This window comes from Lonchura striata, chromosome 1 (assembly GCF_046129695.1).
Source record: "Lonchura striata isolate bLonStr1 chromosome 1, bLonStr1.mat, whole genome shotgun sequence".
In the NCBI taxonomy this organism is placed as follows: Eukaryota; Metazoa; Chordata; class Aves; order Passeriformes; family Estrildidae; genus Lonchura; species Lonchura striata.
The window spans coordinates 27,203,076-27,229,454 of NC_134603.1; the positions used below are offsets into that span (position 1 = coordinate 27,203,076).

The following is a 26,379-nucleotide window of genomic DNA, read 5'->3' on the forward strand; positions in this document are numbered from 1 at the left end:
TAGTAAGTTTTGAGTCCCCAAACACAAAAGGAGACCGTGACCATCTTTTGGTTAGGACATATAAAAAAAACTATGAATAAGTAATAATACCAGCAATATTTCCAAGAGAACTAACAAGACAAGATCTCACCAAGAATATTTGAACAAATACTGATGGCAAAGCATGCCTACGATATATTATATCTGTCCAAACTCAAGCAAGTCACCACTCCATTCAAATTCCTTTTTTGCAAAATGACTCTATGATACTTGCTGCCTTTATGAAAGTGCTTTCTATAATTATAGCTTCTACAGCAGCATAAACAAATCTGCACACAAATTTGCAGTGTAGGTCAGCAATACTACAGTCCCACACTCCTCTGCCTCCCACTACTGGGAATGCCACTGGCATTCATTCCTGTGATCCTGCAATAAAGACTAGGTTTAGAGAACTAAACCTTCAAAAAACCAATCACAAATGTTGTAAAGACTTCTTCCCATTTAAGCCCTGACCCAGATTTCTTGGAGCCAAAAGAAGTCTCAGTACTAGAAAAATACAAAACTATTTAATAAGGAGCAGCTCAGCAAGATAAAAAATTACCATTTCAGTAGACACAGATCTGAAATTACGGGTCATTTGTGTAAGTCGGTTTACAGTTATATATATACATTCAATCTATAGGTGGCTCCATTTCTGCTATTAGTCATTGCCAGTCTTGATGACTCATCACATTATTGAGTAATGTCCTCCTTACATAAGGTTAATAATTTTTGAGGCTCCTCTCTTACCTAATTTCATAAAATATCCATTTGGGAGACTCTTCAACGATATATTTTTTCTCAGATAATCTGGCCATCTTTGGATCATCTGGCAAGATGCCTCTTTCTTTAAGATGCAGCCTTTATTAAGACATGGTATCTTATTCATGTTTTTCCCAAATTTTGTTCAGGATATCCTTAATATATTCCTAGCAATGCATCCATTTTTACTTAAATGTTCCCAGATTTCTCAAAATGCCTGGAAAGCTCAAGTTAGTTACCACTGGTGAAATAATACTTATACACATAAATACACATATATACATATAAATACACATATATACATATAAATACACATATACTGTATTTATGTACAGTATCTTACCTATGCGCTGGCAACATTTTTACTTTTAACTGCTGTAACACTGCCACTATTAGCTATCAAACTTGTTTACTTAGATGCACTTTGCTTATCTTCAGACTACAAGGAAGTCTCAGTTCTGTTCTGCCATCCCACAGAGAGAGTAGCTAAGACTGACAACAACTGTCACATCTTTGACCAGTCCTTGTCCATCAGTAGCAAAATGCATAATTTACTTGGCCTGTTCAACATCTATTGAAAAAGTGTCCCCACCACAATCAGAAATTTCCAGTACTGTTTTCCAGAAATTTCCATGGATACTGGGATGGCTTATTTCTGCTTCAGACTATGACAACTAGCAGAGCAAAAGGAAAAAAGAGACAACATAGCAAATTGTAACTGGAAAGAAAGAAAAACATTTAAAGTGACATGGCTTATCACAAGGAAAGCTGGTAATCTACAGACTTTGAGATATTGAAAATTCAACTGGATGAGCAACCTGATCCAGCTTCAAAGGTAGCCCTGCTTTCATCAGAGTGGACTAGGGAATCACCAAAGGTCCCTTCCAACCTAAGTTATTCCATATGTCTGTTAAGTCTAACCTGTGGCCCTAAGGATATTATATTTAACAAATATTTACCTGATATGTAATCAAAGAACTTAAACTTCTGAAGGGCTAGCAAATTTTGTGATCTCCTCCAGTTCTCCAGCTTCCATTGTACCCATTTTCAGCTTGGGGTTCACTACAACCACCAACCTTTTTCCTAGAATTTCAATAATATGTGTTCCCTCTTCAGAATACATGTCATTAACCACTTGTTCCCAAGCAAAACTTCTTTCAATTGTCTGTACTGTTGCTAGGAAAACTTTTTCTTTTTTATTTTGAAGACTTATTAAACCCTATCATGCAACTCACTGTATAATCTCTATTTAACCTCAAATCATCTACATATATTATAGTCACATTATTAACTGTAACATTCAGATCATTAATTAAGATATTAAACTATTTCATTTTTCACTCACTTCCAGGATTGCTTTTGTAGAATACATATATTTTCCTATAAAAGTCTCTATGATACAAATCACTACTTGCCTGTTACTTGCATCTGTAATCTTCCATTACAGCTGTGACTTGTATCAGATCTTGGTGAGGCTGTGGCCATGTCAGAGGTTTAGGCTTCAGCCTAAAAAAAGCAAACAAATAGCTTATTAAAAAGTACTTCTCTTTGCATGTCAGCTACAGCTATTAAATAAAATGTTCAACTAATCAAGAAGTTACCAAATATTATTTAGGTACAGCAGAATACATTATTTCATAACAGCAGATAAAAAAAAGCAGTCACTTTGGAAATTTGTCCCACATTACACCTCTAAGGATGCCAAGACACTTCAATAACATATATATTTACATAGCTTAGAACAACTGTGTAAGGCAAGAATAGAAATGCAGCTGTGATGTATCAATAATTCTCTCTCTAGAAAATATACTTATGGTCTGATTTCAGATAAGCTAAGCACCAACAACTTCAACTGAACAAAACATTTGAAATATTTACATGCTTGAAAATCATGCTGTCACCAGAACAATACACTCAAGCAGTAACGAGAGTGATTCAGACAAATGTTTGCATTCTATCCCTACATTTGCCACCAGTGTCCTGCCCCACTGCTGTCCACCCACAAATCACTTCCCTTATCTATTGAGACAGGAAGCACTTTACAAGGACACCCCACCTCACCACTCAGCAACTAAAACTGAGTGTGTCGGATTCCAGCTGGGGCACCCCAGCACATACACATGCACACAGCATCACTGCTGTCCTCCTGAATTACACCTGACTCACATCTAGAAGTAAAACATTCTGTTTCTATCAGACAACCACTTTTCATGAGAAAAGAATATATACGTGTAAAATAGACTTTCCCTGATCTGTATGAACTTCCACATATTTGTTTCTGTGAACACAATTGGTTTCAATAACAATAAGGGAAGAGCATCACCAAACCTCTTTGATCATGCACTTTTAAAAGTACAAAAATTTTGAGTGCATACCGCCAATACATGTGTATTTATTTATAAATTAAATATATGTACTGCTTTACTAATACACTCTGTGTATATTACAACATATAAAACCAGAAATTTCAAAGGATGAGATGAAGATGAAATAAACAGTATTTTAAAATGTTTTTAATGGTAAAAAAACCTTTTGCTCTTAAAAAAAAAAAAAGGGTGTTTTTTTTGAGAGCCTTGTGACTGAATACGCTTCAGCATTTTCTAAAATGCTGACTCAGCACTTTGTAATACAGTGATTTCAAGGCCTAGTTTTAAATTCAGTTTATTGGCTGTCATAGCTGGAAAACACAATTTACAAATATATGCACATCCAAATCAAACTGCATCACTGGCTACACTTTCTAAATCATGACACTCATTTTGCATCTCCATCCACTAATTATGCAAAGATTTTTCTTGAAATTTGGCCAGTAAACTTCCATCTTCCCTGATATCAATCACTTGTTATTGCAAACCAATGGAAGGTGCATTTTATACTTTTATCAAATTTTCAGATTCTGAAACTCTTATCTGGGAAGACTTTTAAGCAAATAACGAAATTCTGCTTCCAAGTTTAAGTGTACAAATACAGAAGGTTTTACAGATGACACATCTTTTCTGGCAACAAAAATCACACAAGGAAACATTTCAAAATATCCATTTTCAAAATGCTTTCGCCATTGCATTGGTTTATTTCAAAAAGCAATAGGCTTCTTGCTTATTAAAATACCGTTTTGACCTTCAAGTGAGGGTGTCTTAAGTGTCTTTATTTTTTTGAAAATAACTGATAGTCAGCATACTGCTGACTAACTAAACATGTCAGGAAATTCGTAACACTTGTCTTTTTGTGAGATAAAACATGTAATTAATCTTCAAGTTTTACAACTCTTCTAACCACTTTGCCATGATAACTAGTGATCCTCTGCACAATACACAAGATCTTCCTGGCCACACCCAGTGTTATTATAGATTATATTAGATACTCTACTATTTAAAGGTTTTGTTTTCATACAATGAACCACAATAATGACATCCTGCAGCACTTTGTGCACTTAGGCTCCAACTTCCTTGTTGCTTGCCTGTGCATGATGCAGTGAATGAATTCCGCAAGTTGTGCTCAACTTGGAACCTTAGCCAAGAACCTTTTTTACTTTGGTCAAAGAAGCCACTCCATCTGTGGTTACTTTTGTACAGTTTTTCCATTTCAAAAATGCTGTTATTTAAGACGACACTGTTTAGAATTTATGTTTCAGAATGTCTCTTGTCTGGTACATCTTTACCTAATGACTTAGTTCTTTGTGAATTTCATTATGGACCCAGAATCTAGCAATTACAGTAAGTTGAGCCACACCACAAATACCTATACTTTCATCTAAGTGTCTGTAGAGCAAGCCTCTCCCACTGTGTAATTTTTTCTGGTATTTATTTCTTCAGAACTTTGGCAATGTTTTCCAGACATCTTCCAACAGTATCTGCTGACAAAAGAATGTGTTTTAGTTTGTCACCACATTGTTTACCATGTATTATTTCAGACATTTATACTACTGCAGGAAGATGAAATGCTTCCCCAACAATATCTGTGTCTTCTGCTACTGAGAAATTTCAAAATAGGCTTCTAATGATCTATCACTAAGTTTAGCAATATCTTGTAAAGTCTTGGATTGAGTACAGCATTGACTTCAACATTGCTGAAAAAAACTGCAGATGTTTGTCTTCATGTTTTGGATGCTTAGTTTTTAAATGCCTTGCTAATTGTGATGGCTTCATACTATCATCAGCTGATACCTCAAGAAACAACGTTCATCATTTCCAATAGCGGATGTACATCCGTATTTGAAATACCATTCTTGACAAACCAAATAGTTTTGGCTGACTTTTTGTCGCCTGTAATTGCCAATGGTTTTATCTCATAATACATCTGACCAAGAGCTCACGCTAGGAGTAGAAGAAGCATCAGCTCTGCCATGTTCCTATCATTCATATTATTAGTATTATCTTCAATCTGTGGTCTCTTTACAGGAATTTTTTTAAGCCATTTGCCTATTTTGTGAGGGTTTGGTTAGTAAAAACTAAATATAATATTATAATCCATAAATCCTCCTAACTGGGCACAAGTAAACTGCCTCCAATCACAATACACTAGAAGTGAATGAACAAATGAAGGTGTTACTGTGACCCCATCATACTGTGGAATACTAAATCTGTCTTCAGGACACTTTATGAACCAAGTGTGTCACAGGACTATCCAACATACAGATCTACAGAGGGTGCCAGTGTCAACACTAAATAAAGCTTAATTTCTTTCTTATTTTTCAGGTGAAATATAAGTCCTAGATCTTCTTCACACATTCCACTGGATGGTCTTCTACACCTGACTTTGGAGGCCACTGATATGGAAAATGTCATAAAAGCAACACATTCAAGCAACACATTCAATTCATTCACTTGAATTAAAATTCTTCCCAAGAAACTAAGATCTCCAGTCTAGTTCTATATATACATTAAAAAACTACTTTAGGCATACTTCTGTAAATGACAAATTATGATTGTTTCTTTCCTTCAACTGTTTAACCTATGTAGATATAAAATGCTGGGGGGTGGTTGTTTTTTATTTGGTTGGTTGGATGAGTTTTGTGCTTTTTTTAACTTCACATCAAAGATGTGCAAAGCTAAATAAATACAGAAATAAATAAATAAATAGTGTCAGAACACTCAAATAGACAGTTCATTGTACAATCGCCTCAGACTTCATGTGTTGATTTATCTGTAAGTAATACCACCTGTCCAAACCTGAGTTTCTGGCTCTGCTAGCTACTATGCTGCTAACTGCAGTTGGCAAACACGTTTGTCAATCTTCTGATAACAGGGAAGCAAGAATTCACTACACTTAGCTTTGCATCTCTCCCCTTGAAAGAAAAAATTACCACAATGCCTGGGAGAAATTATTGCATTGTGAGGGAGATCTCAATAGCTGATGGAGATGAAACAAAGTTAGGTTTGGGGTTGGCTGAGGGGCTGTAACCGCATGACTGCAACCCACAACAAGAGGCCCCTGATGTTCTGTTCTGACTGTTGAATTAACATCATTCTATAACATAAATCTATTTTATATTCTTGCCAATATGGTACACTTAGGTGCATTTACACCTAAGCAGTGATTACAGTTCACATTTTCAGGGTGTTGTAAACAAAATACTGGCATGCATGTCAAATACTATTTAGAAAAACACACTAAAATACAGAAAGTTTTTTAAAAAGCATTTAAACTTTTAAAAATAAACATAGGGTTTTACCAACAATACATAAAGTTTTGTGTCATAGTTTATATTGAGAAGTGCTTTACTGAACCGAGCTGAACTGTTTTTATCATGTTCCAAAGATTCTAACAGCTGCAGCCCACTCATCCTTTCTTAACTGATTAGAAATCAAGAACTGGTTAGGAATTAAGAAGAAAGGAAACATTAAATTTATTTAAGGCTTCAGTCATCAGTTATTTTCATCACTAACTCAGCTACTGACATTTTTAAATTAACAGGTTATTGCCTAATCAGCTCAGATGAAGGCTGGTTCTTTCAGAACACAGCCTGCTCACATGACAATGTTTGTAATTTTCGTTCAAGATCCAAAAAGCCACTCTAACATTAATATTGAAAAAAATAACAAAAGAGTCTTTACTGCCTGATGCACATTGGGTCATATGCACTTCCAGTCAAACATGCTTTTACGCCAGGCAAACAAAGCCTTCAAGAAGAGAAGTCAGCCAAACTAGACTGTACAAGATGAAAAATTTTATCTAGAATTTTGAACATCTGTTAGTCCCTGAAGGCTGGTCTGAACATATGACAAATTCTGCTGCACAACTGAAAAAGAAAACCATAATTCAAAACTTGGCCCTTCAACCTTTGACAGAAAAATTACTGGTACAGACATGGCAGGGGGCAGAGGTGAGGTGAGACAGCAGACAAGAACTCTATCACAGGAACTGTTTGCAGTGCTGACAAAAACAGTATTATTGACATTTGTAAGGTACCAGTATGGATTGTCATACTCAAGAAAAAGACCCAAAAAGCTCTCCTGGGATAATAGACCATGAAAGAGCAGTCCAAATTAACAAAGACTGGAAGTAAAGAGTGTTGACATAAATGTTCCCAAAAATCTCAGGTTTCTGAGGAGCAAGGCTTCTGCAGAGAGACCACTAATATACAGAATGAAACTAAGCAGGGACAATAAAGAAGTCACATAAGTAGAAGAACTGATAGACTTACATGAAGATGGGACTACCATCATTTTTTTACTTTACTAGAAGTAAAACCTTTTATAAGCTGAGGAAGATTTCTGAAAATTCTAGTAGGGATTCTTCCAATACTGAAAATCTGAAAGTTTTAAGGACTAGCAACCTCCTGTCTTGATGAGCCAGAAGAAATTATATCTGCACAGCCAAAAATAAACAAAATTTCAACTAAATCACATTGTCTGATCTGCAGAAATGCATGGGATGGCAATTAGATCAAGCAAAGTGAAAATACTCATTAGGAGCACTGAGTAGCTTTCACATCCAGAGTAATGTCAAAAGTAAAATACCTGTATTTTCTTGATGTAATTTACAAAAAAGTCTCCACAAGAAAGAAAAACAGATGAAGAAACACTGAAAGACAAGGATTTTTTAACTGAACAATTTTAGAAGCCGTATTTCAAATAATGCAAGTTTTTACCACTAATGGACATGGGAACACTGTCATAGGGGCACACTATTTACTGTTTTTTTGCATCATGGATAAACTTTTTTTTCCTCATCCCTAAATCCCTTTTTCTTGTCTCAAAATAAATGTCCAGTTTGGCTCTTGAATACATCAATTAAGGGTTAAAATGTTTGAGGTTATCTTTACATAATCTTAAAAAGAGGATTACATACAGCAATGTAAGTCACCATCTTTGTAGTTATAATCGTCCTGAAAATGAGGGGATTAATTCTGACAGGGCTACAATCACCACACATTCCCAAATATGAACTTGCTACACCTCTCTATTCAAGCTCTCGGTTGAACTTCATTGGTCTGAAGTATGTGAAGCTTTACTTTCAGAACTGTTTCATCAACACATAAAAATACCACCCCCAGCCTCAGAATTCCTGGAGAACAAAAATTCACTGAGAGACTCTGGAGAGCCCCATGAAGACCATAGTGATCACAACCCACCTCTCTAAACCACCCTCATCATACATAACTGCTGCATCAACTGGAAGAGTACAATCTAGTTAGTAACTCCTACAGCTAATATTTTAATATTACTTCATTTGTATATATTATTTTGGGTAATTACAGATTGATTAGGACAAGGCACAAGCAAAAATGGAAATGGACAACATAGAAGTCTATTTTAAAAATTAAACAATCATTTCCTAATTCATGGAAGTCAAGTCTCATTAACAATAACAACATTTATAAAATTTACACTTCTGTGAACAATACTCTCCAAATCAAAACATGCTATTAAAACATCAGAAATCAAAGAGAACAACAACAGTGAATATTTCGTTTATTTGTTTTTCATTCATTAGTAAAATAATTATTTATTCATAGGATTTAAGTGGGTATATTTTAAATTGCATTACTCATTTGGAAATGAGTGCATCTAGTGCAGGTATTTCTTGTAAAGCTGAAAGTTAAGAAGTATCATTGGAGCAGCAAACATACATTTATAAATTGCCTGATTCTGTGAACCAGTAATTGAGGAGATACTTAATGAAGAATCAAGGCACTCAGATATAAAAGAGTACACCCACCAAGAGAGAAAGCCATTTCCTTAATCATATGATACCACAAGAATTAAGCTAGGAAGAAGACAAACAAAAAAAAGTACCAACATAGTATGGTCCAATCACCTGTGGTATCACTTCATAACATATGAAAATTCCCATCACAGAAAACAGTTAATTTTTTTTCCACTTTAATTCATTAATGTAAAAAGATCATTTAATGCTAAAGGTTGGAGAAGTGAACAGTGACTTCAGGAGGCTGTAGGTCAGAATTTCTGTAGTGTAGCTGCTCTGATATTCTGAATAGAGGTATAGGAAGGAAAGATTCTAGGGAAACTCTGCCCATGGTAGAGCATGCAGGGCGATAAAGCAACTTGTGTGAGCATCTTTTGGGAAAAGACAGTTGTTCCACTTTGTTGGGTAGCATAGAAAATCATCCACACTTCTAGTCCTGCCTCCAGGTGCTCTTCTTCCACCAAAGAAACAAGGCTGGGGTGGGGGAAGAGAGTTACCACACTGCTGAAAATCAGCAAGTATAGGGTCAGAAGCAAGTTTCTCAATGTAAAAATAAGAAGAAAAAAAAAAGGAAAGAAATGTCTTATGTCAGACACAAGTAAGTTTCTTAATCAAATTCTTTCCATTAAGACTTTCAAAATCCAGAATTTTTATTCACCACAATTCTGATTGAAAAGTCCATTTCACTATTTATCAACATTAAAAATACGGATGATTTTGTCACAGCTAATTGAACACATGTCTAATTAACTGGGTTTTTTGAAAAAAAGAACCAAAACTGTATTACTTCCAGAGAGAAACAGTAACTCTATTATCATTTTTAAAATGAAGGATTTCACCTTTTGCCATAGGAAACTTTGAACCTCAGTAATTTGATATGCACAAACAGAAACCAGATCTGAAATAGATATGGAGAAATATCTGCAGACCCAAAAATGTGTTGGCCTTTCTTACACTGAGCAGGACAGTAGAGTCATTTCTACAATTCTTCTTGCCCTCTATAACACTAACAAAAAAAAAAAAAAAAAAAAAAAATCAAAGACTTGGCATTCCCTATATGGATAGCTCTAATCAGCAGAAGTCAAAATTACAGTAATATTTGCACATAGGCAAATAGAGAACTTAATTTTTTCTTTCCTTAAATGCCACAAAACTTACCACAAAAACCAAGTGCCACTTTAAGAAGAAAGGGAAATACTTATCAGTAAGAGATGTCTTCCACAAACCCCAGTAGGGCCTTCTGAGACCCACTTAACATTTGCTTCATGTTGAAGACAAAATTAATGTGTTCTTCACAAAAATCTCATGTCTATTCCTCCATTTGAGATGCTCTCTTCCTCTAAGATTTACTACTTCAGGCCAATTCAGAATGTCCACAGTTCTACTCTATTTACTGAACAAATATACAGTAACCAGGAATATACAGTGAAGCCCAATACATATTTTGATTTAGGTACAATGGACTAGGGACACAGACAAGACATCATGTAGGTATTAGCTTTAATTAAGCTAAGCTAATGCTAAGGTATTAGCTTTAATTAATCAGCAATTAATTGGTGTATGGGGGAAGGGGGGGAAGAAAAAACAACCTTATTCCTGTGAACATTAGCTTCCAGTAAAAAGCTATATTCATGGACATCTTATACACTTAATGAAAATATTTGCTGGTTTGATTCCTTTCAATAGAATGTCAACTTAAAATAAAGCTGGCAAAATGTTACCTTGACATACTTGAGCCAATTAGAAGAACTCTTTCACATATGCACTCTGTTACACTCACTCTTAAGGAACCAAAATTTTTTGAACACAAGAACAAACTTTAAGAAAAGAAAAATATTGCCTAGCTATGCTATCATTTTAATTATTTTACATTACACATCTTTCTAGCTGGCAAGGACTTTTAAAAGCATATATATAGCTGTAACATATTGTAATAGTTAAGCAGGCAATAAGTCACACTTAAAATTATTAGAAGTTGCAAAAATATCAAAGAGATTTTTTTCAATGTCAAATAAAAGCCTTGACAAGCTTCAGTTAATTGAAATTAAGTAAATGAATTGAACAAGAACTATGGAGTAATGAAGCACCATTAAGCAGCAGGTGGGTTTCTTGTCATTCTTACAGATATGCTGAAAGAACTGGTTCAGCAGCAAAGCCCAGTAAACAGTGTGACTCCTACTAGACATATGAGAGAAAAGCAAAGTCCAAGTTAACACAAACACTAACCTTTGATTTCTAATCTGGATGCCTTAACCTGAAAATTTTAGATTATTTCAAGTTAATTTAATAATCTAGATGTTTATATGACATTGAAATGTTTTGGGTTTTTGGTTGTTTTTTTTTTTTTTTTTTCACAGATTAAACCAAGTTCCACACCTTCTGGTATACTGTTTTTGCCCCAAGCAGCCAATTCCCATACCTTTTCATCTGCATGAATTTAAACATTTCCTGGTTTTAAACCTCTTTTTTGTTGTTGTTGTTGTTTTCACCTTTACTACCTTTAAACTTCAGTCCTAAGTATATTCTTCTCTTTGCATTTTATACCTACATAATTTAAAATTTTTCTGGGAGATATTTTAATTATTCAACACAAAAGTACACATGAAGGCCATATGTTACAAAATAAAAAAATATTTAATAATAGAACAAAGTAGCATGCATGCTTACAATCAGGTTTTCTACCTATGTCTTAAAATTATGCATTAAGCTAAAGAACCTGAAATATTACAAATCCAAACTTATGTGACAGTAGGCTCAATGAAGGAAAGATTATTAACTTTCAAAATCCCTGTGAAAACAATTTAAGCAAGAGTTCTGTGCTCAAAGTGAATGCAAAAGATGGTACTAAATGTATTCAGAACCATAGAGTAAGTTTAATAATTAGCCAGCAAATTTGTAAGATGCACTGAGTAGTGGTGAACAGTCTTCTCACCTATGAGATACCCTTTGTACAAGTATTATAAATATTAACTTAAGTCATTGTTCAGTAGCTTAGAAAATACTAGGAATGGAAATCCTTTTTTTCCTGATCATATAAAATAATGCTAAGAGAACTGATTTTACTTCTCACACAATGGAAACACACAGTGACAGTATTCTAGGACAAGATTGTAGTAAAGACCATCATTTGTTGAGCAACAACTTACTGCTTGAGTCAGACAAATACTGATGAACTGAAATACAGGTTTCTACCTTAAATAAAAATCTAGGATAGTTTATAAAAATGAAAAGCTAACAACTTGAAACTATTTAACAGAATAGTTAGATACTTATCAAGATCATAAGATTCCTTCAGATCCCTTTAGTACTTACTTCTTACTAATAGTTTTTCCAGTTCCTTAGGTATTGATGAGTTTAAAATATGTATGTTAAAAAAAATTGAAAAAACTATTCCATAGCACATAAATATTATCTATACAAACAGAACTGAAACCTGAAAGGGCAGTGAAATGTACTGTTCGAAACATTTATAACTGAAGGACATATGTTCTGCTAATAGCGAATATTGGAAACTTTTTTTTTTCAGGTGTTCCAGTGTCTTAATTATCTTGATGGCCTTGAGTTAAACTCTCTCCAGCACATCCATGTCTACTTTGTACTGAGTAGCCCAGTACTGGGCACAGCACTCCAGGTGTCGCCCCATCACCAGTGCTGAATAAAAGGGAAGGACCACCTCCCTCAACATGATAAAGATTCTTTGTCTAAAGCAGCCCAGGAACCAGTCACCCTCTTTGCCCCCACGGCATACTGCTGCATCATGTTCAACTTCATGTCCACCAGGACCCCCAGAATTATTCTGCCAGCAGAATGTTTTGCTTCTCCTGTTAAAATTCAAAAGTACTACCAAAACCATCTTCAACTTAAAATATCCCTCATTCCTTTATCTAAGTTTACAAGTATTACCCAAAAACATGAGAATTACTTGAGAAGCCTGGAAAAGGACCCACATTTGTTTTAGTACTTCAACGAAACAAATGAATACTATGAGAATATTATCATGCTTTCTGTTTCATCAACATAATTTTGGGAGTAAATCTTCAGACCAGCCAGAACATAGAAGCCAGAATATAGAAGCATTTAATGTCTCATCTTTTTGCCAAGGCCACAGCACATACTGGTGGGTATAGACAGAGTAGTGGCTTCCTTAGCATCTATTTTCACAGAAGTAGAATTTCAGCTTCAGCACTCCCCTCCTCCAAGGTTTATGAGGCCTTGACAGTAAGACAAAGCACTAGTTTTCCCTGACAGTAAACCCACACTTCTCCAGAGATACTTCAATGTCCCTGATACATCGTAAATATTTTGTTACTAAGTTCCAAGTTGCCAACCCTGCAGCACAGAGACAGAACTGAACTGGAAAGCAAACTGTAACTCTTCTTAAAACACAGGACATCCTGAGATGGAAGAAACCCCTGAGGATCATCCTATCCAACTCCTGACTCCACACAGTGCAACATAAAACATCTTTTAACATAAAGTTAAAAGTATCTCAGAGCACCGTCTGAATGCTTCCTGAACAGGATGGACTGGTCAGTTCCCAGGACTGTGATGTTACTGGTGTTTGTAACACTTGGTTGGATGAGTCTCATGGCTGGAGCACTGGGATGGAGTGCTACAGGCTGTTCAGGAGCAATGGGCAGAGCAGTCAAGGTGGAGGAATTGCTCCGTTTGAAAGCAAGGGTTTGATTGCACAGCCTTACAGTTAGTGATTGAGAGCCCCTGAGGGAGGATTAGGGGTATGGAAGAAAAGGAGTTGTTGCAGTAGGTGTCTACAACTGATACCCCAGCCATTGATGAGACATTGATGAATTATTCTCAAGGCAATTTAGGGGAAACCCATGAATTTGTAGCCCTTGCCCTTATAAAAGATTTCAATTAATATCAGGAACAACATACCACTGCGATGAGGTCTTGAAGTCTGTAGGAGGTAACATCTTGTTACAGGTACTCAGTGAGCCAACTAGAAGAGATGCCCTCCCAGACTTGCTATTTGTGAATACAAAAGGACTCGTGGGGGATGTGACAGTAGGTTGCTGTCTTGGCAGCTGTGATCATGAAATGATCCTGTTTAATTTTATATCCTTCTAGGATAAGGCCACTGACCTTGTGGATGAAGGGAAGATGACAGATATAGTTCTGGATTTTAGCAAGGCTTTTGATACTGTTCCTCACAACATCCTTCCTTGGTCAAGTTGCCCAACTGTGGGATAAGCAGGTTCATGGTATGCTCAGTGAAGTGCTGTCTGAAGGGCAGAGCTCAAAGGGTTGTACCAAATGGGACTACATCTGACTGGTGACCTCTCCCAGTGCTGTTCCTCAAGGCTCAGTTCCAGGGCCAGTCCTGTTCAATATTTGTATCAGTGATCTGGATACTGGAGTTGAATATACCAGTAGCAAGTCTGCTGATTGGAAACTGGGGAGGGAGGCACTAATCTCCCCTCCAGGTCATTTAGTGATAGGTCACGTAGGAATGGTTCAACATTGAGTCAGGGGAAGTTCAAACCTGACCTAAGAAAGTACTTCCTCACTGAGAAGGTGGTCAAACACTGTAACAGGTTTCTCAGACTGGTGGTCTATGCCCCAGGCCTGTCAGTGTTTAAGAGATATTCAGACAGTGCCCTTAACAACATAGTTTACCTTGCTGTCAGCCCTGAACTGCCCAGGCAGGCGGACTAGGGGATCACGGTAGGTCCCTGCTAATTGCAATACTGTATTCTATTTTATTCTTGCAAACTGACAGCTTGGTGCCATGACCAATTCCCTGGGGAGCTTGTTCCAGTGTTTGACCCCACTTTTGAGATCCTTTCCAACATACGCCATTCCATGATTCAGCAGAGAATTTCTTATTAACCAACCAAACCAAAACAGTTTTAAGCAATTCCCTCACCTCCTATCACTGGACACCAGAAGATCAGCACCTCCTTATCTGTTCCCTGTCATAAGGGAGTTTTAGACAGCAATGACATCATCTCTACATTTCACCTTCTCCAAGCTAAGCAGACATAGTATCCTGAGCTGCTCCTCATAAGTCATGCTCTCTACTCCTCCTTAGGACAAATTCTAGCATTCTTCACACTGGGTCTGATATAAATATTATTGTATTTAGAATTGATCTGTGCATTATCTATAATATATAACCAGCCTCATATAAGGGTCTAAGAAAAAATATAGTACAATTACAGAAGTTTACCAAAAGCTTTATTTTTGAGTGTTATGCAAGAGGCTCAGACAAATGACTATGATTCCACTGCACACATCTGCCTGTTCTGCTTTGCCTTATACTTGGACCTTTTTAGCCTTGTTTTCCCAACCAAACATCACATGCATGATTCATACTGACCACCTGCCTCTTCCCCCTCTTCCTTTCATCTCCATCCCTCTAAGTGAATCTGTTCACCACCAGATCCAGTTAAAATAAACTGAGAAGTACTATCTTCTGAAACAACCCATGAGTTTCACAAAGTTCAACAGCGTAGCAGAGGAGACACAATTTCATGTGCTTGCTGAGCAAAGACTGCAGCATGAGTTCAAGCTCTCTACACTGCCTGACTTAAAAGCTACACAAACACTTCAGAAAGTTCTGAATCAGTCTGAGCTGCAGCAGTGCATAGTGCCTTTTTTACTACAACTAAGAAGGGTCTAGAACACACATGAAGCAAAGAATAGTAACTAGTCTGTATGGAACCTAGCTCCACTGCTAGAGAGCAACTTACAGCAAAATATTTACAGGATGCATTACTTGCAAATCTTAATCACAAAGATGCTTCTAGGTCCTACTACAATGCCAAAAAATGAAAAATACTACAATGCCTCCTCTGTGTTATAGCTAAAAAAATACACACAGTGCAACAAACAGAGTAAACAACTTCCAGGTTCCTTGAACAGAACAATGACAGTTAAAGGCCAACACGTATGTCAAGAAATCAGGGAAGAATATTTTCTCCTTAATTCTAATATTTAGCTGAATAGTTCTCACATCTGCCAGAACATGCTAGCTACACAAGCCTTTCTGGGTTGTCATCTGTTATAGAGAATCCTAAATAATTGCTCATCAGACTTGTATCAAGAGCAATAGAGCAATATATTAAGATAGATTGTTAAAATATGGGCAGATTTTAGTGTACCTACACTGCCAACAGAAAACTTTAACCCCTAGGTAAAGGTATACAAGTACTTCCCTATTGAACTACATAGGTAACCTATTTTCACCACATGTAAAATGGAGAAGTATGAGCTTCTGAACAGGCAGAGTCTGAGCACATACCAAGAGTGCTCAGATAGCTTACAAAATCCACTCACAGGAATTTGTGTCTGTCAGCACCACCTTATTAATTACGATAGCTTTCACTGGTGTAAACACATCTCTACTGCAGCCATAGCAAAATTAGCAAACATGGAACAACTTTAAAGATGTTAACCGAGAGTGCTGCTGTTACTGTTACATCCCCCCACTATGCTTTTATGGGACATGAAAAAAGGTGACTAAGGAATATCAATAATGGGAAATACATTATTACTGCTCCACAAAATAATTTCCCACCCTCCCCATTGTTTTGGTAAGTCACAAAAAAACAGCAATTCAAAGAGGGGAAGAGAAGCCTACTTAGTGTTATGAGAAAGTGGCAGAAAGGGTTTTGCACAATTTTTGTCAGTAAGACATTTGATGTGATCCACCTCTCACCAGTAACTTTATCGCAAAAAATAGCTCAAAGAGGTATAAGTAGAATTCACTGCATGTTCTCACTCTCTTTTCTCTGAATATTTGATATTTTAAAAGTGCTATGCAAGGCTCTTTCCAGCTGTCAATCTCAGCAGTGTTAAAACACTAAAACATGTCTGTCCTACTTCCAGTCACAGACTGCACTAATCTTACCTATTGCTACCTGAGAGCATTCAGCCAAGCATTTACTTTTTCAAAAATAGCCCTTCAGTCTCTACAGTGATAAGAGAATTCAACCTGATCCTTATCAAGGCTCTAAGCTGATGAATAATTCTCACATCTTAAAACAAAGAGTTGCCTGTTTCTGCTAATTATTTTCCAATTCAATTCTGGTCTGAGTTAATCTGATTCCAGAATTTAACTACAAAAAAAAAAAAAAAAAAAAATCACAAGTCGAGAACCTGAAAATTAATAAAACACAGGTCTTACCAGAAGGGCCCAAAGTTTGACTTCTCAAGGGCCCATACTGAACCACAATAATACTCTGCATATTAAGTTTAACACATCATTACAAAAGCAACAGTGAATGAAAACACACTCTCACGAAGGTCAGTATCCTTTCTAGAGAAAAGCAAAGACTAAGTTATAAAACTTAAAATTATTAACAGATTATTCTTGAGAACAACACTCCCTTGAAACCAGGCAGCCACAAAAAGTGCAAAGAAAAGACCAGCTTCCCACTGAAGGATGTCAAAGTTATTCTCTAATTCAGGTTGATTTTCAAGGGACTTGTGGGGTTGATATTAAAGGCGAGACAAGCATCTCCACCATCCTTTACCCACAAAATATACATTTGCAAGATATGCTCAACACACAGGCCTCAAGAGCATTAAAAATGCTTAGTCATTCTCTTAGTCTTCATCCATATGAATCTCTCTTCCTCTTGCTGTCCTTTCTTGGACACAGTACAACTGTGCCTTCCCCATTTGTACTGTACAGCTTTCAAGACAGGGCAGAACATGGAAAAGTTGAAAAAATACCAAAAGTTGAAAAAAGCATTCATTCAAGCTAGGAATGCACTGTGCACAGAAACAGTGGCATGATGACATTGTCTGTTTTATTCTTTAGTCTATTCCTACATCTTCTATATCACCCTTTAGAAACACCAGTTTTTAAGCTGTGGAGTGTCATTAAACATCTGGAAAAATTTTCTTAGTTCCCCTCTGTTGTAAGGGAGGTCTTGAAATACAAAATGTCCAAATATGCAGGAAAATAAGCCCAAAGGATATGTCTCTGCTAATAAAGATTTATTTAATGATTTTTGATTTCTTATAGCCTTTAAAGCTTTGAAACTGAAGCAACCAGCACTACAGATTTATACAAGAAACAAGAACAGCAACCAACTCTGAAAGTAGGCTGTCCCTGACAGTTATATTCAAAAAAAAAAAAACCAAACCAAACTGTAACAAAAAAAGGCTACAGTGGGCAGTCTAGAGTATAGTCTAGAATACTTGCTCTTTGAAAGTATTTTAAAATTCATTTATTTTATGTACTAAAGTACAATCTGTATTATCTTTTTTATTAAAATCCCTATTTCTTAACAATTGATTTTCTCCTTGCCTGTTTATTCCTTATTTTGAATCATACATCAGTCAATCACAACCAAATTGTGTAAGAATTACTTCTTGATAGACTACCTTCCACAACTTTTCAAAGTGTGCTCTAACACCTCTTTGTTTAGTTGTATGACACAGGATTAAAAGCATGGACTGAAAGCTGTATTTAATATATTTAATATTTAGGGTTCAGTAGGCCTGTGCTAGAGGCCTCTCTACACTTTTATTTAATGCCAAAAATTAACAACATTTTTCATTTTAATTGCACAAAAGCAGTACTATTCTGATAGTTTTCTCCTCAATCAGTTATATTTTCCTGATCAAACACTGAATACAAATAACAAAGAAACCCAACAGTTCATTTGTAAAATATCTGGACAATTCCCAAAACCATTTACCATAGAATAGTAACAAATATGCCTATGTAAGTAATATAAAAATGGTGTGTAAGCTCATATATGTTATATTCTGAATACATTCCAACATTTAGATTTTTACTCCGTTCCTGACAGGACATTTTTGTAAAACAATTCTTAACTATGGTTCTTTTTGGTTTTTCTTTGGTTCTTCTTACCAAATACTTCATTACACCTCATTTTGAGGAATAGTTTTAGCTACTCTTCCCAACACACATTAGGTCTCCTATGTTAACACAAAAAATGTACCTATCACCAAATATTATACTACCCACTGTTATTTCCATCTGAAGGTTCAACTTTCACTATTCAATAAATACTTCACTACCTAAAGATTTTGTCAGTTCATTAGCAGAAGACTTTTTCATCACATTATGAACTAAGATTCAAAATAGTTTTCTTTCCCATATCTACTCCCTTAACAATGCAGCCTAATTCACTATCCCATGACAACGTTTTGTCAGCAGTCTCTTGCAAGACATTCAGCCAGGGATTTATTTTATTTTGGAATGACATACAGATATGAGTCTTTCATCAGATTTTCAGTAGTAACTGATTTTTTCCTGTCCTTGTAACTGGCATCTTGAAATCAAAATACATATTTTTCTTTCTTTTTTATTAAGCCCAGAATCTTTTCAACTACTGAGTAAGAAAAGTGATTGTTTTTTAAAAAGATAACACTGTACAAAGATAGCTGGAAGTGGAAAATAAATTGTGCCAAGAATGCAGGAAAAAAGGGAACTAAAATTTAAGAAGAAGCAGCTTCCACACTTCTAACCTGAGGAGAAAAGGGAAGTTTTCCAATCCTACTACTATTCATCTTCTATTGAGCTTTCCTCTTATATTTTATTTTGCTTTCTAATGGCTAAATTTACAAACATAATTTACATCATCACAGATGCTAGGAAATACAAAAGAGAATTGTGTATGTAATTTTGGTACACCAGTTAATAAAAACAAGGTCAGCTTTCAAGACTAAGATATCATTATCTGTTCAGCAGTTTTACTTCATCCTTATAAACAACAAACAAAAGTTTTTCTGAATTTCTCAAGAACTACCACAGCACTCTGTTTCAAAACTGGATATGTGTTATTTTTTTCAATTCTGATGCCAAAGCATATTGTGCAATTTTAGAGATTATCAACTTTATCTCTCCTGTTTACTTTAGCCAATTCTAAAACTACAACCTATTTGATTTGATTTATACTGAGAAATTTCTGGCTACCTTGAAATGTGCATACAATCCAAAGTCCTCTTATATTCTTCACCCACCTATATGAGGAACAGATAAAACTTTTTAGTTGCTTCCTTTTAAAAAGGATTCTGCTGATAATCTCCAGCTCCATTCAGATCTTATAGCAAAAGAGCTGCGTTAAAAACCCCAGTAATGAGAAGTGTGTGCACAGTATCCTGTTTACTGCTCTCTGTGCTCACAGAAACACAGATGAGAGCTCTCCTCTGCCCACTTCAGGCTGCAAGGTGAAGACACTTAAATGCATAAACAAGAATTATTTTGCTGCTTATCTTTAGAATCCGACTTGCCCTTCTCATCAGTATTTAAATTGCTTTCTTCTATCTTCAAGACAACATCCTGCACAAAATAAGCCTAAAATCCTAATGGAATCGAAGTAGATGGGAGTACTTCTATGCTGTTTGAACTGCTTGAGTAGTCAGTTACGAATATGCATTTGCATTCTCAATGCCATTTATACATAAGACAAATCAAGAGATTGTCTTACTGTATAACAGATAATTTTATTCAGAAAAAAGTATTCAGGTTTTGAACCAGTTACATTTAAGTATGCTCAGATGCTAGCCATTTAAAGCAGAACATAAGCATATCTAACATACTCCAATGGAAAGAAAAATGGTGGTTAATAAAAACCGAAGAACACAATCTGCTTTGTTAAACACATGCTTCGCTCCAATTTTATTGATTATTTTATTTTAGTCAAAAGCTATTCTAAAGTAACACAACCAGCTCAGTAAATTTCAATTGACTCTTCAAAATCCATAGAATTTATAAGTTAAATCCAAAGCCATACTCTCTTTTAACAGGATTTTAAAAGTGACTTTTTTAACAGTACTGAATTATCAAACCATGCATCAGATTAACAATTTACACAGTCCTCAAGACTGACTAAGGGGAGAGGGAATCAAAATATATTTGTTTCTTTGTCATACATAGGTTGCTACAGAACTACAGCAGAACAGTCATGTAAACCTGCAATGACTAATCGCTTCTTACTATATGTGCAATAATTAGTAGACCTATATGTAAAAGAAACCTAAAGGTTGTCCTGACATACTTTCCCTGCAATGCTAAGAAATTTTTTTTTAAAAAGGCAAAAACAAAACCAAAAAAACCCTAGTACTCTCCCCTGTAAACAATTCTGACATCCTATAACCACTCTGACAGCTGGCAGCTTCCCTGGAAGCTCCAGTGTTTCTCTCTAAAGCAACACTACACTTGGAAAACAGAGCTAAACTTAAATACGCTTCTGATTGAACTATCAGGTCCTCAAACACAGCACATACATACTGTAAGCAGCAGTAATTAGAGCCTTTCACATACAAAAAACAATTAAAAACAAAAAATTCCCTCTTACTCTATTAAAGGTATCATAGTAAATTTCAGCAAAAACTGTGCCATGTCAGTGTTCTACAGGGGAGAGTGGAAGGGCAGGGAAAGATGGTGCACCCCTCTTAAGACTTCTTTTTAACAAACCTTTGGAATGCCTCTTCTGGACACTCCCAACTCCTGCTGATAAGTAGAGGAGATTTCTCTTTCCAGCTATACTATTTTTCTTCAAGAAAACAGTGGTGACACCTCCAGTATTTCCAATGATCCTTACCCATGGCCACTTTATGTAACCACAGAAGAATTTCAGCATACTACAGTAAATCTGAATGAACACCAACACAGAAAGTGGCCTACTAATGCAATGGCAAAAAAACTTTGAAAGAAGGACTTGGATGTAACCAGCTCTTATAGCCTGCATTGGGGCACAGACCTAAGAATATAGAAGAGTGTCACTATGCATTGCATAACTCAGAATTCAAAGGAAGAGTTCAGCAGTTCTGGTTTACAAATTTCGCAAGGACAGGAAAAATAACAGGATTTTTGCTAATATGACACTACCATAGAAACTGGGGAATCCTGCCCCAGTTTACATACTTTATTACAGGCACACTGGAGCAGCTTTTCTGATTTTGAGTCACTATGCAACTGATTTTCTGGCAGAGCCAGAGGGGTTGTTTTTGTTTTTTTTTTTAATTCAGGTGAATGTTATACTCTGCAGAAGCAGGCGAGTGCAGTACAAGGCTTGCCTAAAAGACAGAACATTTTTATCAGTAGCTTCACTCCTTTTTCAGTCCTTTGGAAGAATTTTTTTAACATAGCTAAAAGTAACTTAAAAGAATCACTTAAAGACAGCTTGCAGCAAGCACTTATATTGGTTATCACTCCATTACCTCACCTAGCCTTCACACTTCATTATCTCAATTCTAAAATGAACTTGGGGTTTTTTGTGGTTGCAGGATTTTTTTTAAGCTAACAATGAGTATTTGCTTTAAATGCATAAAGAGAAGCCATTTCCAATTAACAGACATGGTTTAGGTTGTGATATTTCCAATCACGGCACCTTAGTTTTTAAGTTTAATGTTTTAATAGCATAAGAAGTATGAAGAAATTGAATGTGATACCAACTCCCTGTTGTAGATCCTTACTTCTGATTCTTCCTGTCCAAAACCCAGAAGGAATCTCTTTCCCCACACACATTCTCTCACGAAAAATAACAGGGAAGTGGGCAGAAATTCCAACTTATCAAAATTTCCAACTTCATACTGAAAGATAAAAAGGAAGATGAAAAGCAGTAAAACTAGCAGACATTACTCCTTCCAAGGGTTCCACAGACTCAAGAAAAGGGGTTGGCTCTGAACTCCATCAGTATTCCTGTGATTTAAGAAGCACTTGTAGGCAAAGTGATTATTTAAACTTTATTGAAAACCCTTTAACAAAAACATACTGGCTTACAGTGGTTTTTTACTGATATTTAGCAACAAATGCAAACTATTTTACAAACAAAAATAATCCGTATTCTTTTGGTAACAAAGTGTCCCATACCAAGAGAATAAATCAGTCCCAAAGCTCTCAAGCGTCCAAGTATAATTTTGTATTTAAGGGAATTATTCTACAGTGTCACTGGGGGAAGTCCACAGATAGTACTAAGCTGCTCACAAGCTAGAAGCACTTACGGGACTAGACCTTTAAAATATAGCTCAAAATCCGCACTGAAGAGGTGATACAGGAATTCTAAACCCACAAGTTCACAAGCAGCATCAACAAAAAGTATTTCTAGTTGCCCCATTTAAAAGCATCTTAGTCATGAATCCAAGTAAATTGTGCTTTTGCAGCTGCAAAATTTTTCTCAAAAGGATGAAAAATTCTCAGATTTTCTTCTCTAAGTAAATTTATTTAATCTTTATTAGTATTTAAATCGATCAGAAATAGTTATTCAGTTTAGATCTGGACCAACATCGATTCAGATAAGGCAGTACGGAAATTTTTTTTTTTGAATATACAACCAGTTCAAGTTAGCAAAGCATTATCACAGCTAATATCAGTCCATTTGTTTCTATGTTGTAGATATTAAACCAGTATACCAATTTTAAGAGTAGACTTATTACTATGAAGATCATACTGTCTTTTACAGGTATGACCATATATAACACAGCTACCTGCAGTCCGTGATTGCATCTCCTAGTAAACCAGTATTATTAAACTTGCACAACCTGAGTTTTTTTTTCAATCCATGGCATCCTGATTACTTTTTATAAGATACAGCTGCCCTGTGAAAATGCAACTGAACTATGAATACCTTTTTTTACAGTTTCACCCAAACATCGAAGAGCTCCCATTAAAATGACTAGACGGTGTAAAGGCCTTTTCTCTCTTTGATGTACAGTTTAAACATTTATAGATCTGGAAGCAGAGCTAGATCATCCCAGTTAAACTGGGATGAGAATTGGTATCATTCCAAAAATAAGACAATCACAAATAAAATCAAGAAAATAAACACACTGAGTTGTAACATTTTGCAACAACATAAACAAAGATAAAGGACACAAACACGTCTTTTGAGGTCTTCAATTCACACAGTCTGCTCAGGCGAACACCCATCACAGGGACCCCGAGAGACGAACAGACACCTATAACCTGAGCGCTGACCGAGAACACCTCGTGCTCCCTGCGCTGGCACCGTGAGGGGCGACAGCAGCGCACCGAGGAGGGGACACGGCTCCTCACCTCCTCCCTCCCCGGCTTCGCCAAAGGAAGGTGAACAGAAACGTAACAAAATCCTTCTCCTCTGCTTCCAGCCCGCACATAAGCCAGGGCTGGCCGCGGAGCTGCCTCACTGACTCCTGGCCACTAAAGCCTCTCGCAATCCACTCAGCGTTGACACAGGTCACGACTCAGCTCGCCGTCACCCTCGCAAAGGCCGTAGCCAGGAATAAACAAGGTTATTCGCCTGACACCGGACACCGGCGACACTCCCCCTCCCTCTCCCCCGGCCCCACAGAGACACAGGCTCACCACAGCCCGACCCTCCCTCCCCTCGCCAGGTGCGGGCCCAGGGGCCCTCAGCCCTGTCCAGACGCGAGCCAGAGCGGGAGGCGGCAGGGAAGCAGCAATGCTCCGAACACCGTGTGGGGCATCGGGAGGGGAGAAGCAGCAGCCACCGCCCCCCGCCAGTACAGCCCGAGGGGTGCGACGAGTCCAAGTGCCGGAAAGGAGCGACCGAGACCTCACCACGGCTCCCTTCGCCATTTTAGCCCCCACGCCCATTCCCCTCCTCCCCGCCCCTCGGTGACAGGGGCAGATCGCACCCGTGCAGCGCCCACCCCCCCGGCTGCCCACGGCCGAGCGGCGGCGAGGACGGCAGCCGTGTTTCCACCGGACGAGACCGCAAACCAAAGCGGCTGCGGCACAGCCTGGTTTGTGCCCTTACTCACCGTGGCTCGCAGCCTCACAGCTGCCGCCGCCTCCTTCTCCTTCCTTCCACCCTTTTCTTCTTCTTCGCTTCCTCGCCGCCGCGGCGGCTCCTCACCCCTCCGCGCCGCGCTCCGCCGCCGCCGCCGCGCAGAATGATGCCATCTCACAGCGGCATCGGCGGCTCCGCACAACAGCCCTCCTCCCGCTCCTCCCGCCCCTCCCGGCGCCGCTCCCGCCGCCGCTCCCGCTGCTCCCGCCGGGCGCCGCTGACGGCCGGGCCAGCCTCGTGCGCGCGCCCGGGGCACGGGCAGCAGGAACTTGTGGAGCTGCAGCCGGAGCCGCTGGAGCCGCCCCGGCGGGAGGGCCCGGTCGGGACCGAGCACTGCGCAGCGGCGGTGGGAGGGGAGAGGCGAGCCTGAGCCGAGGCTCTTCAAAGGGGACAGGGCTTATTCCTAGCGCCTGCCCCGGGCTGAACCAAGTCGGGCGCCGCGGCGGGGAGAAGAGCCGAGAGCACAGAATCGACTTTGGGGGAGGCGGGGCCGGGCTGCAGCCCCGGACCACGGTCCGTGGGACGGAGCCTGCTGGGGCAGGATAAGGAGGGCTCCTGCGAGTCGCTGTCCCCCGACAAGGCTCCTGTGCGGCGCCGAGAGCCAGCACACCCCGGTGCGGTACGAGCGATAAAGGCGGGGGGTGTCTCCTCCAGCGCCGCCCGCCCTTCCTCCCCGGCCGTGCCGGCAGGGCGAGCTGCTGTGCCCCGCCGGGAGCTCTGCCGCCGTGACAGACCGTCCCCCGGCCGGTCCCCGTCCTCCACCGCGGAACCTCTTCCCCCTCTCGGAGTAACGCAGCCCTTCCCGTCCTGGGGCGGCAGGGCAGCTCTGCGCAGCCCTCGGCAGCGGCGCAGAGCGGCCCCGCTGCGGGGCGAGACACCGCCCGCCCGGCGGCAGCCCCGGCACGGGCGCGGGGCCGGCTTTCCCCTGGCAGGAGTCTCGGGCCTCCCCTGCGGATTTACAAACCCAAAAGTAGCTACATATGCACAAGTATGTGGAGCTAAAGTTGTGTCTTACATTGAAGACTAATGAAGCTTTGTCTTCGTGCCGTACAACATAAGGCTGTGGAGTGTGGAGGCAGTGGTAGCACGAACTTTCGGGCATAAGACCTTTGAGTGGTTGTCCCAGAAAGTCCAGCACTACTGTTAATTGAAAGGAACAAAAGCTTACAGTATGAGACCCTTAAGCAGCTTTCAGCAACGTCCGGTATTTCATTATTCTTAAAAAATAACATGGGGGCCAGCAATCTGATTTGGGCATGTAAATTCCTCCAGGCAATAAAAGGAATACTCTCAAAAGTACTACTTTCCTACCTATTCATTCTTCTTAGAAAATCTACAGGAAAACAAAGTTTCCAAACAGTGTTTGCAAAGGAAACAGTATTTACAGTCCAGCTTTAAAAGTATCTCAGAGTATTCTAGGAAAAAAATACTGGTCTTCTCTTGACTGGTAATACAAGTGACTGAAAACTGTGATGGTTTGAGCTTCTGTACACAGCAAATGTAACAGAATGTATGGGTTCTACACTCACAAAATCTGGCATGGGCAGTAAGATGAGCTGTATGCAATTAGCAACCTAGTTGCTAATTGCAAGCCAACCAAGTTAATCCCTCTGATTTACATAATTCAGCATATACTATTTTCTCTACAACAATTAGAACTTGCATTTAAAGAAAACTAGAGTCCCTCTTTAGTTCTGAGGTTGTCCAAAATTAG

General features: G+C 38.3%; 1 protein-coding gene across 5 annotated transcripts in view; it reads right to left on the reverse strand.

Moving 5' to 3' along the window:
• Positions 1–24,976, reverse strand: part of WWP1 (WW domain containing E3 ubiquitin protein ligase 1) — a 58,637-nt gene extending 33,661 nt beyond the window's left edge. For 4 of the 5 annotated variants that reach the window (XM_021543176.2, XM_021543175.3, XM_077782996.1 and 1 more), the window contains exons 1-2: positions 24,637–24,976; positions 2,196–2,286 (exon numbers count right to left, since the gene is read on the reverse strand). In XM_021543176.2, coding sequence (XP_021398851.1) covers positions 2,196–2,265 — 70 coding nt within the window. In that variant the 5' untranslated portion in view covers positions 2,266–2,286; positions 24,637–24,976. The remainder of the gene's footprint in view (positions 1–2,195; positions 2,287–24,636) is intronic. The other variant, XM_077783005.1, reaches the window with a different exon arrangement.
• Positions 24,977–26,379: the final 1,403 nt, after the last annotated feature.